The sequence below is a fragment of the Geotrypetes seraphini genome, chromosome 8 (genome assembly GCF_902459505.1).
Source record: "Geotrypetes seraphini chromosome 8, aGeoSer1.1, whole genome shotgun sequence".
NCBI lineage: Eukaryota > Metazoa > Chordata > Amphibia > Gymnophiona > Dermophiidae > Geotrypetes > Geotrypetes seraphini.
The window spans coordinates 119,010,156-119,025,735 of NC_047091.1; the positions used below are offsets into that span (position 1 = coordinate 119,010,156).

The 15,580-nt window shown below is 44.1% G+C and overlaps 1 protein-coding gene across 5 annotated transcripts in view; it reads left to right on the forward strand.

Moving 5' to 3' along the window:
• The window catches only part of LOC117365820 (colorectal mutant cancer protein-like), a 52,659-nt gene that overhangs the window by 8,580 nt on the left and 28,499 nt on the right, over positions 1–15,580 (forward strand). For 2 of the 5 annotated variants that reach the window (XM_033956685.1, XM_033956690.1), the window contains exon 2: positions 6,892–7,360. The exons of 1 other annotated variant lie outside the window; for it this stretch is intronic. In XM_033956685.1, coding sequence (XP_033812576.1) covers positions 7,337–7,360 — 24 coding nt within the window. In that variant the 5' untranslated portion in view covers positions 6,892–7,336. Of the gene's footprint in view, positions 1–6,891; positions 7,361–8,980; positions 9,090–15,580 lie in introns of those variants that run through there. 2 more of the 5 variants (XM_033956686.1, XM_033956689.1) reach the window with 2 other exon arrangements.

Here is a 15,580-nt window from a genome sequence, read left to right on the forward strand (position 1 = left end):
AAGTCCCCCATGAAAGACTCCTGGAAAAAATTAAAAAGCCATGGGATAGAAAGCAATGTTCTGTTGTGAATTAGGAACTGGTTAATGTATAGAAAACAGAAGGTAGAGTTAAAGGGCCATTTTCTCAGTAGAACAGGGTAAATAGTAGAATGCCTCAGGGATCCATACTGGGTCTGGTGCTATTTAACATATTTATAAATGATAATAATAATTTATATATCACAGCAACCATATAGTTCAGTGGCAGAGTGGATGGGCCATTTGGCCTTTATCTGCCATCATGTTTCTATTTTTAAAAAAATGGCTAATTACTGGAAATATACATATATTTAAATCATTACTGAGAACATACATACATTTAAATCATTACAATTATTAATACACTGCGGGCCTGATTCACTGTGGCAGGGGGAAGTAGTGCTGCCAAATTCACCGATTTGAATTGATTCACTTAAAAAATCAGACTACACCACAGTGTGCTAGCATTAACACTTTGAATTGAATACGATAAGAAACGGGTAACCAATGATACTGAGTTAAGGAAGTGGAGAGTGGTGGTTGTTTTCTTGATGTCATTGAAAGGGGAAAGAAGAATTGCTGAAAAGTGGACAGATTCTACATTGTGTGTCTGGAATAAGAAGGTAAGATGTGGAAGGGGAGAGTGCAGTGAATGTCAACTCCTGCTTAGTGTTTGAACATAGAGCCTTTTTACTTGTGTGAGTTCAAAGAAGGTCTAGATCCCTGCACAAAATTATTGTGCTTTAATTGAGACCATGCTAGCCAGTGACAGATCTGGAGAGAGAGTAGACTGGTAATTAACAACATGAGCGTGAAGTTTACCTTCCTGATGTATTCATCAAGGTTCTGAAAGCCCAAAGTCATGTGGGAACTCTCTCTGAAACACAAGAGGGTTGACTGATGCAAGGTACGTAGATGTCTGATAGTATAAACAGTGCTTTGAAGTACAGGTGTGATTTTGTACACTCAAGTAATACTGGCATTTGATTTGCCTGTAGGAGAAGTAACTCAGAGGTATAGAGTTCTTCAAGAAGAGAGTTGCGCCCTCTAGTGATGAACCAAAGTATATTTTTCAGTCGTTGCAACTTTATTAGTTCTGGTTACGCTCCAAGTTTGATTACAAAAGTAAATAAATAAATAAATAAATGTCTTTACAGTCCTCCCCCTGTACTCTTTTAAACCAGACAGCTGATGCTATGTTTTCTCTGACAGTTTAAATTCACAGCACCGACAGCGTTCTTTTGACGATGTTACCACATCGCAAACTTGAAGCATTCTATCAGCATTGAAAAGGTTTTTCAATTTACATACAATAGGGTCTCCTGAAGAAGGAATCGAAACGGGGCCACGTAGAGACCCCGAACCTGTTATAAACTGAATTATCAAGCTGCTCTCAATTTTCTCACAGAGCGATGTTCATTTGAAAAGATTTGTAAAGATAAGAAAAAACAAAGTATTTTCATACAAGTGTTTGAAAGACTGTAAAGACATTTATTGTAAAGACTTTAGCTTTTTCTGAAATACTGCCTGCATATGGAAAAGGAGAGCAAAGAATGAAAAACACAGAGGACTTTAATAGATGGCTCAGAGCCTGGTGTCATCAAGAAGGCTTCAGGTACATAGGAGGATGGGGAAATACATGGAAGGACAAGAAGCTATATTGCACTGATGGGCTACATATTACTACAGCAGGAAAAAGAAACCTTGCAGAGAAATTTAGACAATATTTTTCTAGGCATTTAAACTAGAAGGTGGGGGTGGTGTATGTAGAGACCACCCCCGGCAAAAGAAAAGATGTGATAGTAGTAAAGGCTGCAACAAAAGCAATATCAGCAACTCATTTCTTAGTATTGCAGCGGAAAGTGAAACGACACAAAAATCCATACGAAAAAGGAGATTATCGCTGAAAAATAGCTGGAAAGCGATGACCACAAATGCTCGCAGTCTAAGCAACAAAGTTCATGATCTGCAAGCCCTGATATTAGAGGCAGATCTAGATATTGTTGCTATCACAGAGACATGGTTCAGTGAATCACATGGATGGGATGCAAACATACCGGGATATAATCTTTTTAGGAAGGACAGAGATGGTCATAAAGGTGGAGGAGTAGCTCTCTATGTAAAGATCAATATCCAAGCGACCGAAATGCAAGGGACCTGGGGAGAGGAAGAAGCGATATGGATTGCTCTGAAAAGAGAAGATGGAACTTCTATCTACGTGGGTGTAGTCTACAGACCTCCGACTCAATCGCAGCAAATTGATAAGGATCTGATTGTGGATATCCAAAAGTTTGGAAGGAAAGAGGAGGTTCTGCTGTTGGGAGATTTCAACCTGCCGGATGCGGACTGGAATGTTCCGACTGCGGAATCGGAAAGAAGTAGGGAGATTGTGGATGCCTTTCAAGAGGCTCTGCTCAGACAAATGGTGACGGAACCCACAAGGGAAAAAGCGATATTGGATCTGGTCCTCACAAATGGAGAGAGTATCTCTAATGTTCGAGTGGGTGCTCACCTGGGTAGTAGCGATCATCAAACGGTTTGGTTTGATATAACGGCTAAAGTGGAGAGCGGCCGCACGATACTTAAAGTCCTAGATTTCAAACGTACGGACTTTAATGCAATGGGAAAGTACCTGAAGAAAGAGCTGTTAGGATGGGAGGACATAAGAGAAGTGGAAAGACAGTGGTCTAAGCTGAAAGGAGCGATAAAAATGGCTACGGACCTTTATGTGAAGAAAATCAATAAAAACAAGAGAAAAAGGAAGCCGATATGGTTCTCCAACCTAGTGGCTGAGAAAATAAAGGCGAAAGAGTTGGCGTTCATGAAATATAAAAAAAACCCAAGAAGAGGAGAGCAGAAAGGACTACAGGGTGAAACTGAAAGAAGCCAAGAGAGAGATACGTTTAGCGAAGGCACAGGCGGAAGAACAAATGGCTAAAAATGTAAAAAAGGGAGATAAAAATTTTTTCAGATATATTAGTGAAAGGAGGAAGATAAAAAATGGAATTGCTAGGCTAAAAGATGCTGGGAACAAATATGTGGAGAGTGATGAGGAGAAAGCAAATGTGCTAAACAAATACTTCTGTTCTGTGTTCACAGAAGAAAATCCTGGAGAAGGACCGAGATTGTCTGGCAAAGTTACACGAGAAAATGGAGTAGATTCTGCGCCGTTCACGGAGGAGGGTGTTTATGAGCAACTTGAAAAACTGAAGGTGGACAAAGCGATGGGACCAGACGGGATCCATCCCAGGATACTAAGGGAACTCAGAGAGGTTCTGGCGAGTCCTATTAAAGACTTGTTCAACAAATCTCTGGAGACGGGAGTGATTCCTGGGGATTGGAGGAGAGCGGATGTGGTCCCTATTCATAAAAGTGGTCACAGGGATGAAGCAGGAAACTACAGGCCGGTGAGCCTCACTTCAGTTGTTGGAAAAATAATGGAAGTGTTGCTGAAAGAAAGGATAGTGTATTTCCTTGAATCTAATGGGTTACAGGATCCGAGGCAACATGGCTTTACAAAAGGTAAATCGTGCCAAACGAACCTGATTGAATTTTTTGATTGGGTGACCAGAGAGCTGGATCAAGGACATATGCTAGATGTAATTTACTTGGATTTCAGCAAAGCCTTTGATACAGTTCCTCATAGGAGGCTGTTGAACAAACTTGAAGGGCTGAAGTTAGGACCCAAAGTGGTGAACTGGGTCAGAAACTGGCTATCGGACAGACGCCAGAGGGTGGTGGTTAATGGAAGTCGCTCGAAGGAAGGAAAGGTGACTAGTGGAGTCCCTCAGGGTTCGGTGCTGGGGCCAATCCTGTTCAATATGTATGTAAGTGACATTGTTGAAGGGCTAGAAGGAAAAGTGTGCCTTTTTGCAGATGATACCAAGATTTGTAACAGAGTAGACACCGAAGAGGGAGTGGAAAATATGAAAAAGGATCTGCAAAAGTTAGAGGAATGGTCTAATGCCTGGCAACTAAAATTCAATGCAAAGAAATGCAGAGTAATGCATTTGGGGATTAATAATAGGAAGGAACCGTATATGCTGGGAGGAGAGAAGCTGATATGCACGGACGGAGAGAGGGACCTTGGGGTGATAGTGTCCGAAGATCTAAAGGCGAAAAAACAGTGTGATAAGGCAGTGGCTGCTGCCAGAAGGATTCTGGGCTGTATAAAGAGAGGCGTAGTCAGTAGAAGGAAGAAGGTGTTGATGCCCCTGTACAGGTCATTGGTGAGGCCCCACTTGGAGTATTGTGTTCAGTTTTGGAGACCGTATCTGGCGAAAGACCTAAGAAGACTTGAGGCGGTCCAGAGGAGGGCGACGAAAATGATAGGAGGCTTGCGCCAGAAGACGTATGAGGAGAGACTGGAAGACCTGAATATGTATACCCTAGAGGAAAGGAGAGACAGGGGAGATATGATTCAGACGTTCAAATACTTAAAGGGTATTAACGTAGAACAAAATCTTTTCCAGAGAAAGGAAAATGGTAAAACCAGAGGACATAATTTGAGGTTGAGGGGTGGTAGATTCAGGGGCAATGTTAGGAAATTCTACTTTACGGAGAGGGTGGTGGATGCCTGGAATGCGCTCCCGAGAGAGGTGGTGGAGAGTAAAACTGTGACTGAGTTCAAAGAAGCGTGGGATGAACACAGAAGATTTAGAATCAGAAAATAATATTAAATATTGAACTAGGCCAGTTACTGGGCAGACTTGCACGGTCTGTGTCTGTATATGGCCGTTTGGTGGAGGATGGGCTGGGGAGGGCTTCAATGGCTGGGAGGGTGTAGATGGGCTGGAGTAAGTCTTAACAGAGATTTTGGCAGTTGGAACTCAAGCACAGTACCGGGTAAAGCTTTGGATTCTCGCCCAGAAATAGCTAAGAAGAAAAAAAAAAAAAAAAAAAAAAATTTAAATTGAATCAGGTTGGGCAGACTGGATGGACCATTCGGGTCTTTATCTGCCGTCATCTACTATGTTACTATGTTTTTAACTTGGAGCGTAACCAGAACTAATAAAGTTGCAACGACTGAAAAATATACTTTGGTTCATCACTAGAGGACGCAACTCTCTTCTTGAAGAACTCTATACCTCTGAGTGACTTTCAAATGTGACGGTTGCAATCCTGAAGTTTGGTTACCAATTTGAATGAGAAGACAGTTCTTTTATTTGAACTCTAATATTTTTCTGACTTCCACTAATATTTAACTATTAGTACCCCAGTGACATTATAAAGAAATTGTAGGAGAAGTAAAGCTGATCTCTTATGGGTTTGTATGCATGAACAAGGCTGGGACTTCTAATGGAGGGAATAGCTATAGTAGCTTGATATTGCTCAGCAGTCTCTAGGTCTGCACCTTTATTGTCAGCTTTGTGTGGATATGATGTTGCTGAGAGCAAAATCTTTCAGTGATCTACAAAAAGTGGTATTTTGGAGGATAGAATGATCCCACACTTCAGAGGGTAAGGATTGGTTGATGGTATTATACCTCAGCTTTGTCACCAAATCAGTCTTTGTATGTGAAGATCATATCCCATTGTAGATAGTCAGGGAGGGAAGAAGAAGATTTTAGGCAAAGCTCCTGAATTTCAGGTCATTTCCTTGGAAAATGTGAAAAGAAAAAAACCCTGACTTTAATGATGCCAGTTGATGTGTTAATGAAGTTTGATCTGACTAGGCAAATAGAGAATGGCACGGGGACAAATTTGTCCCCACAGGATCTCAAAATCCCCGTCCCATTCCCGTGAGTTCTGTTGCTGACCCATTCCTGCAAGCTCTACCTTAACTGTTCAAGCCTCAAACATTTTAATATCATAGGTGTGAGGCTTGTGCAGATGAGGATAGAGCTTGCAGGAATGGAGCAGGGACAGGGTCAGAGCTCACGGGGATGGAATGGGAATAGATCTCGCAGGGGATGGAGAAAATTTGTCCCTGCTTCAGTCTCTCAGAGCCCTTGCTGCACAGTGCTATTTACTAGATATTTATTTGGAGGCACCAAAGAAAGGGCAGCCAAGGCCGTGAGGGTATTGAGAAATCATAAAATTGCAAACCCCTGGTTCACATTGAACCCTGCAATCCAGAAGTTGCTAGAGCATGGTTTATGGAAGGGAATCGGCCTCTGAATATCGAGGAGAGGGTTATTGGATCCTATCTGATCACCTTTGCACAGAGATTGCCTTAAGCCATGTGGAGGAAGTGGCCTTATGGCTAAGGCACTGCACTAAAAACAGGCCTCAAAACCTGGCCCCACCATACACAGTCCCAGAGATCTGGGGCATTTTTGTTTTGTTTTTGCTCAGGTACCCACAGAGATTGAACAAGCTCCAGCATTTGGGCATATGGTTGAGAGCTTATGGTTTGTTTGTTTTTATAGCACTGCTTAGGGCATATCTATATTATTGAATGCAGTGGAATGAAACTAGACTAGGCAACAGAACAGATGTTTAAACAGAAAGTTGCCGATGGTGTTGCCTGAATGCTAAATTGTGCCATATTCATGCAGTTTGCTACCACCTTCTAGAAAAGGCCAGAAGTAGGAGTGTTAGAGATGGTGGTTGTAATGAACACAAGTTGTATTTATTAGACACCAGAAGAAAGGAAGCCACAACAGAAAATGACTGGCCTTATTGCGTCAGTGGAAGAATCTGACAGAAGTCAAGAGGGACAAATACAACAGCAGATCTCCTGATCTGAGATAGCATGAGCATCAGGAACATCATGTAAATATGTCATATACATCTAGGAGTAAAACTAATATCAGTACATGCAAGTGTAAACATCAAATACCTAGAAAGGTCTGCATGCAAATGATTGTAATGATAACAATAAGGAAATGTAAAATTAGAGAAAATATTTTCAAAACTTTCTTGTCTCGAGATAGGTGAGAATGTGGAACACAAGCTACAATTCTCAGCCAGTTACCTCCCACTCAATCTCATCTTTTTTGGAACAAAAGGCTACAAAATTGATCCAGCATCAGGCTGAAAGGGAAGTTTTGGTTCAGGCGGCTTGGAGAGAGCCTTGTTTGTCGAGAAAGCTCCCGGAGGAGAGGGCAGGAAATGTATTCAGGATCTGGAAATGCAAAAGAGAATTTGCAAGGCTCCTGAGTTTGTTGATGTAACTGGAATAAACGATTGTGCTTCTTCAGGGGTTGCTGTAACAGGAGCAGCTACATTAAGTAGCGTTGAACAGATCTTCTCCCATCCTTCTGGACCTGGAGCTTTCACGGAATTCGGTGTTTATCGCTACAGTAGCAGGCTCCCTGCATGAAGGCAAAAGATTTCCTGAGAACTTTTATCTATGTAATAATTTTCTTCTTAAAATGGACAGCTTGGAGCCAAGCACGGTAAGTCTTTTCATAAGAACTGTTAGCATTCTGTGAAGCTCAGTTTTTTTGGACACAGTATTAGTACCAATAAGCTTTACAGTTACAGATTAAGTTGCAGTGACACATGTTTTGGGGGTGCTTAAATCCTTCCAGTTTGATTAGAGTCCAAACAGTTCCATATCCACAGTGCGGTTAGCTGGCTGTGTGTTATCTCCACATATTACATAGATCTCAAGTCACAACCGAAAGAGTAAAAAGGGTCATCCTCAGACCCTATGTTTGATTTTAGCCTAAGGCCAAGAAGGAACAGATACATGTTTGCTGTCCAGTTCCCCCTCAGTACATTAAAATAAACTATGCTAGCAAGCAGGAGCAGTGGGCATTTTAGGAGAGATGATGGGGACACTGCTGGATCACATGATTTGCTTGTGGTAGCTGATTTAACTATTGAAAGGTTACTGATTGAAAAGCCTTTGGGAATCGTTGACTTGTGACATTGACGGCTTTAGAGATGCAGAGAAACTTAAGCCAGTAAAGCCCTGTAACACCTGAGGAATCAGTGCTGAGCCTTCATGCTCTGAGAACTGAGCTCCATGCATGACTAGGAGTCTTTGTTCAGACTGAAAACAGGAAGCCCCTCCTGAGAGTTCCCATTTCCCCTTCACATCAACAAAAGTCCCACCACTTCCCCTCTCCTGCTGCCCTTTGACTTTTGTTTTCCAGAAAGGTTCTTTGTTCAGCTGTGTCTTGTGAAGTGAGAGAGAAGGCAGCTTGTGACTCTAAATGGTCCAATGATTTCCGTCAACAAACCCCCTTGCTCCTTCCCTGACTAGAAAAATTCACTGAGTCTGTAGATAAGGGATTGATTTCCATAAGGTATAGGTGCCTGACTTAAGAAGTTAGAGGCCAGTATTCAAAAGATGTAGACACCTAACTTAAGGACAAGCTGAGTCAGGCCTAATTTTACTCCTTTCTATAAACTTCTCTAGGTTGTCTATTCTTTAATTTCATATTTGTAACACTTTTATTCTGCACTATCAATAAGTTTCTAGGCGAATCACATTCAGGTACTCATACTCTTTCTAATGTCCTATCCAATGTACCTGAGGCAATGGGGGATTAAGTGATTTGCCCAGGATCACAAGAAGCAGCATGGGGTTTGAACCCACAACCTCAGGATGCTGAGGCTGTAGCTCTAACCACTAGGCCACACATTCCCACAGGAGTGTGTGGCCTAGTGGACTGGCTCAGTCTATCCAGATAAAAAGGATCTGCTTGGTAATTCCTCAGTACAAATGAGCATAATCATAAACAGCTAGATTAAACATAGGTATCATGAGCATCTGTCCAAGGAACCAGTGAGAACAGATGGTTCATTCTCATTTTCATTGCACAGCATTCTGGGATTTATAGCTTTATAGTGGAAGAGTTTGAAGAGTTCCTGAGAACTTCTCAGCCAACACTTGGATATCTATGATGAGCAATGAGCTCCGTTTCAATATAAGTATTCAGTTACCAATCAAGCAAGACCTTCCTGAGGAGAGGTGACAGTTTTTAAAAAAAAATTATTGCTATATGACTGTGGTTTTCATTTTAATTCTGCTTGTAGTGTACATACCGGTAGAAACAGAGAAAATGATGGCAGATAAAGAGCACACGGTCCATCCATACCATCCTTTCCCTTAGATGCCTATGTCCCAATCTTTCTTGAATTCAGATACTGTCTTTGTTTCTACCACCTCCACCGGTAAGCCATTCCATTAATTCACCACTCTTTCCTTAAAGAAATATTTCCTTAGGTTGGTCCTAATTCATTCTCCTATAAATTTATCCTAAGTCCGCTCACTTCAGAGCCTCCTTTCAACAGAAAGAGACTTGCCTCCTGTGCATTTATGCCATGGAGGTATTTAAATGTCTCTACCATATCTCTCCTCTCCTGCCTTTTTTCTAAAGTATATGTTAGAGGTCTGCACGGGAACGGGGATCGCGGGAATCCCGCGGGAACCCCCCTAACCCATGGGACTCCCAAGGGGACCCCCCTCTGGCCCATGGGACTCCCACGGGGACCCTCTCTAGCCAACGGGACTCCCACAGGGATGGAAGGCTTTGGAAGCAGGGTTCGTCCATATAATATAATGGACACGTCAGCCTTAGTAAAAGAGGGGGTTTATAAGTTAATTACCTGAACAGAAAACAAAAAAAGGGTTCCACCAAAGAGATTCCACAAGGAAAACAGCAAAACACAAAAGAAACACAAAAGAAACTATGGAATTGATGATCCTGTCAGAAGTAATTGCTGCTTTTTATGGGGACAAGCAGGGATGGAGGTAATTCCTTGCAGGGATGGGTGGGGATGGAGAGGATCCTGATGACTCCATCGGGCATGGTGACGGCAGGACGCAGGCGCAGGGAGGCGGCATCGCTCGGTGGTGCAGGAAAATACCGCATCACACCCGCCGCCGTGGTTGCCCGCTCGCTTTATTGTGTAACCCCTCCCCCTCTCTTTCTTCCGGGTGGTTCAGACGGCTGGCAACGTAGACAGCTTTTGCCAATGCAAACAAAGCTTCTATTACCGCAGGGAACTAGGGCTGGGGTGGGAAGGAAATTGGACCCAGATAGGAGAAGGCAGGAACTCGGTTCAGGTAGGTCGTTACTTCACTTCCTCAGGTCGATTAGTACACACTACTAATGCCAAAAGAGGGCTGCATTGAGAACCAACTCAGAAAAGGCTAACTGTATTGTAACACCTTTACAAAAGTACAAATATTGGTTAAGGTTTATTAATGTATTGATTATCCTCTATAATAAAACCCTAAGTGCGCATGCGCACTTAGGGTTTTGTGTTCCCAGCAGCTGTGATCTCTGGGTCTGTGCCGAATTCTATTTTAGAACACGGCGGCAGGGAACACTCTGGCAACTCCCCCCCTCCTGCCCTCACTCACCAACCTCAGCCGCTCCTCTTCAAAGCAGCCTGCTGAGGTTCGCCGGCTGGCTATAGCGAACCTCACAGACCACTCTCCACCTTGTGGAGAGCGGCCTGCAAGGTTTGCTACAGCCGGCCAGCGAACCTCAGCAGGCTGCTTTGAAGAGGAGCGGCAGTGGTGGCAGCGGTTAGTGCCGGTGGGAGGGAGGGTAAGAATAGCTGCTATCTCAATAAAAATTATTTAAAAACAAAAATGGGCATGGCACAACAGAGGGCAGGGGGAGGGGCCAGGGAGAGACAGAGATAGAAAGAATGACTGCTAGACAGACAGCTTCCAAGGAGAGAGAGACAAAGAAAATAAAACAGACAGACAGACATCTACTCTAGCACCTGTTAATGTAACGGGCTTAAACACTAGTAAGAATATAAGAGCCTAAGAATTGCTGCTGCTGGGTCAGACCAGTGGTCCATCATGCCCAACAGTCTGCTCACGCGGCAGCCCTCTGGTCAAAGACCAGCACCCTAACCGAGACTAGCCCTACTAGCGCACGTTCTTGTTCAGCAGGAACTTGTCTAACTTTGTCTTGAATCCCTGGAGGGTGTTTTCCCCTATAACAGCCTCCGGAAGAGCGTTTCAGCTTTCTACCACTCTCTGGGTGAAGAGGAACTTTCTTACGTTTGTACGGAATCTATCCCCTTTCAACTTTAGAGAATGCCCTTTCATTCTCCCTACCTTGGAGAGGGTGAACAACCTGTCCTTATCTACTAAGTCTATCTCCTTCTGTACCTTGAATGTTTTGATCATGTCCCCTCTCAATCTCCTCTGTTTGAGGGAGAAGAGACCCAGTTTCTCTAATCTTTCCCTGTACGGCAGCTCCTCCAACCCCTTAACCATCTTAGTCGCTCTTCTCTGGACCCTTTCGAGTAGTACCTTGTCCTTCTTCATGTACAGCGACCAGTGCTGGACGCAGTACTTCAGGTGAGGGTGCACCATGGCCTGGTATAACGGCGTGATAACCTTCTCTGATCTGTTCGTGATCCCCTTCTTTATCATTCCTAGCATTCTGTTTGTCCTTTTTGCTGCCAACGCACATTGCATGGACGGCTTCATCGACTTGTCGATCAGAACTCCCAAGTCCCTTTCCTGGGAGGTCTCTCCAAGTACTGCCCCGGACATCCTGTATTCGTGCATGAGATTTTTGTTACCGACATGCATCACTTTACACCGAGCCCTGCGGCACCCCACTGGTGCCTCTCCTCTAGTCTGAGTATTGTCCATTTATACCCACTCTCTGTTTCCTATGATCCAGCCAGTTTTTAATCCACGTGAGTATTTCACCCTCTATTCCATGGCTCGCAATTTTCCAAAGTAGTTGTTCATGTGGAACCTTGTCAAACGCCTTCTGAAAATCCAGATATACAATGTCGACCGGATCGCCCTTGTCTATCTGTCTGTTTACTCCCTCAAAGAAGTGCAGAAAGTTCATCAAACATGATCTGCCTTTGCTAAAACCATGCTGACTGGTCCTCATCATCCTGTGTCTGTCAAGGTGATCAATGATGCTGTCCTTTATCAGTGACTCTACCATTTTTTCCTGGTACCGAGGTCAGACTCACAGGTCTGTAGTTTCCCGGATCTTCCCTTGAACCTTCCATTTAGCAGCACCCTTTGTTGCCTTCAACTCAACCAGTTCACTGTAGGACCCATATCGATATTCAGTTTATTTATGTCATCTATGTAGGACTGAGGCAAAAGCTATGTTAAAATCTAAGTCCTCTCCCTTGATCCAACACTATAGTCACCCAGTCAAAGAAATTGATCAAATTTGTCTGACAAGACCTGCCTCTGGTAAAATCATGCTGCCATAGGTCCCATCATCTATTGTAGTGGATCACAAACTGTGTACCGCCCGAGATTCCAGGTGTGCTTTGAGACACTGGGGAGGAGAAGAGGCACCAGCTGACTGCCTACAGGACGTGCCTCTTGTGGTGAGAAGCACAACCTTTAGGCAGTCAGCCAGAGCCAGTGCCAGTGCCTCTTCCCTTCCAGCACCTCCCCACTGGCGGCATAGGGCCCTGTATGGAGGGCCTTCACGCATACATGGATGTCGATGTGATGATATCATACAGGCTTGTGATGTCATCGTATCGACACTTCCGGATGCCTCGAGCCATGGCCACCACGTTTAATGTGCTGCGGCTTTGCAAAGTTTGTGAGACACTGATCTATTTTCATTAATTTACTTACCACTGAACATAAGAACATAAGAACATAAGCAGTGCCTCTGCTGGGTCAGACCAGAGGTCCATCGTGCCCAGCAGTCCGCTCTCGCGGCGGCCCAACAGGTCCAGTACCTGTGCAGTAATCCTCTATCTATACCCCTCTATCCCCTTTTCCAGTAGGTAATTGTCTAGCTAACTTCCTTAATGCCTGCTTTTGTGGAAAAGGTCCACATTCATACTTTTCCAGTCTTCCAGGACCACCCCTGACTAGAGAGGCACTGAAAAGGTCGGAGAGTGGAGCTGCCAGAACTTACCTAAGTTTCATCAGTACCCATGGATGTATGCCTTTAAAATAGCTCCTTTCAGTTATGCCTACTGCTTTTCTTCTTCTCCTAGATGTATCCATCCAGCTAACAACTCCTCAAGGCATTCCCCCATCTCAACAAAGTTAGCATTTTTGAAGTGTAGAACCTTCACTTTTCAGTGAACTTTCTCCATGCTTGAACCACACCATCTGATGATCACTTGATGCAAGATGGTCACTCTCCCCATTCCTAAGCACTAAAACCCCGATTCTATAAATGGAGCCTGAAATATAAGTGTCAAGGATTGCGGCGCATAGCACATGTCAATCATGAGTAAGGCCCAGTTTATAGACACGCACCTATCAGTGCGCCCTATTTATGCCAGACACGCACCTAGCAGTGCGCCCTATTTATGCCAGACTTTTCTTGGACTAGATATTGATGTCCAAGACCAATTTCATAGGTGCCTACATGCAAAACACAGCTATGATCTACCCATGATCCACCCTTAACCATACCTACTTTCTGGTAGGCACCTAGCTGAATTAGCCAATTAAGCTTGTTATCAACGCCAATTAAGCTTTTTAAATAATTAAGTTAGGTGCCTAGATCAGCTAGGTACTAGCTTTAGGCATCTTATAGAATCTGAGCCTAAGGGGGTAATTCTCTACAGGTCTCCTGAAGCTAGGTACTGGGATGATAGAAACATAGAAACATGATGGCAGATAAAGGCCAAATGGCCCATCTAGTCTGCCCATCCACAGTAACCATTATCTCTTTCTCTCTCCGAGAGATCCCACGTGCCTATCCCAGGCCCTTTTGAATTCAGACACAGTCTCTGTCTCCACCACCTCTTCTGGGAGACTGTTCCATGCATCTTACTACCCTGTCTGTATACCAACATTAGGTGTGAGCGCTTACGCTAGCTCAATGGTGTAAATCCTTGTATCTAACTGCTGTCAATTAGTTAAGCACATAACCGAAAGTAATTTATGATCTGTGCATGCCCCTGACCCACTCATACACCCTCCCAGGTCCATACCTCCTTACAGTTGACCCTATGGGGCCAATATTGACACCGCGGGAGGCAGCCCGGCTACCTTCCGTGGTTCAAAGCGATCCCAGATATTCAGTGCCGGAGCCATATCTGGCCACCAGCACTGTATATCTAGGTCAAGGTTTGCTGCCTTGGGCTTAGCCATCCAACCTGTTATTCACTGTCTAGCTGGCTAAGGAAAAGTGGCAAAAGATGGACCTGCTTTTTAGGTGGGTCTTTCTAGTTGCTAGCATTAGCTGGTTAGCCGCTGAATATTGGTGGTGACCAGCTATGTTGCGCGACATAACTGATCACCGGCCAGACTGGCGAGGGGAATATTCAGCAGGAGACAGCCAGCTATCTACTCCTGAATATTGGAATTTAACTGGCCAAACGGTACTTAGCTGGCCAGGAGCTGTTCTTGGCTGCCTAAATTCTTCTGAATATTGGAGGGTATAAATTTTGCACGCTCACTTTGTACAATACTAGCTAAGGGCAGTTATGTGTACAACCACAAATTATTGCCAATTAGCCCTGGTTAGCAAGCAGGTCCCTAGCATAGCATATTGGTTGATGCATTGGACTGCAGAGCAGTGGCGTAGTAAGGGGGGGGGGGGCAGTCCGCCCTCGATGCTGTCTTCGTGGGGGTGGTAGCACCTCGCACTGTCCATTCCCCGCCCCGTACCTCTTTAAATCTTCAGCAGCACAATCAACTTCTCCAGCCTGGCTCCCCTCTGAAATCACTTCCGGGTCACGGGGCCAGGAAGAGAGAAAGGGTGAACAGCAGGCCGGAGAAGCTACTCAAACTGGAGATGATTTAAAGAGGTATTGGGAGAAGGGAGGGCACAAGTGTGGCATGGTGGGTGCCACCACCCCGGGTGCCTCCTACTCACGCTATGCCTTTGCTGCAGAGAAGGAGACCCAGGCCCATATCCCACTCTATCTACTGCATTTGTGGTGGAAAGTTTGAGCCCTCCAAAACTTACCCAAATCATACTGTGTCTACATATAGGTGACTCCTGCATGCATAAGGGTTATTGTGGTGTACAGTTAGGTACAGTAGGTTTTTGATGGGTTTTGGAGGACTTCCCATACATGTATGGTGGTAATGGTGAGATGTGTACCTGGGACCTTTTATACGAAGTCTACTGCAGTGCCACTTAGGCGGGGATGTGTGTGCAGCCAGTCTACTAAGAATGTTGGCTCTCCATACCTCTATTGGCTTGTTTTTGTGTATTTTTCCCTTGGACTTTTTTTTTTTTTTTTTTTCAAAAATGGCCCTCAAAGATAGATGCACTGAGCTCAAAAACATCTAGCAAACAAAAAGTTTGATTTTTTTTCTGGTTTGAAAATGGCCATCTTCTGTACAGGATTTTTGCATATTTTTTCTCCCCCAAAACATCCAAAAACAGATTTAGTTGTCATATTGAAAATGGCCCTGTTAATGTTTTATTTACCTGAAGGCTTTTACTTATCTGGGGGCTTTGATCTCCCAGTCCCTATGGTTCTAAGCTAAAGCCCTCTTCAGTATGTTAGCCAGTCTGCTGTGGAAGACATTTCTTCCTACCTAAAGTTAGAAGGGAAAAGATTCTGTACAAACGTAAGAAAGTTCTTCTTCACCCAGAAAGTGGTAGAAATCTGGAACGCTCTTCCGGAGGCAGTTATAGGGGGAAGTACTCTTCAGGGATTCAAAACAAGGTTGGATAAGTTCCTACTGGAACAGAACATACACAGGTAAGGCTAGACTCGTA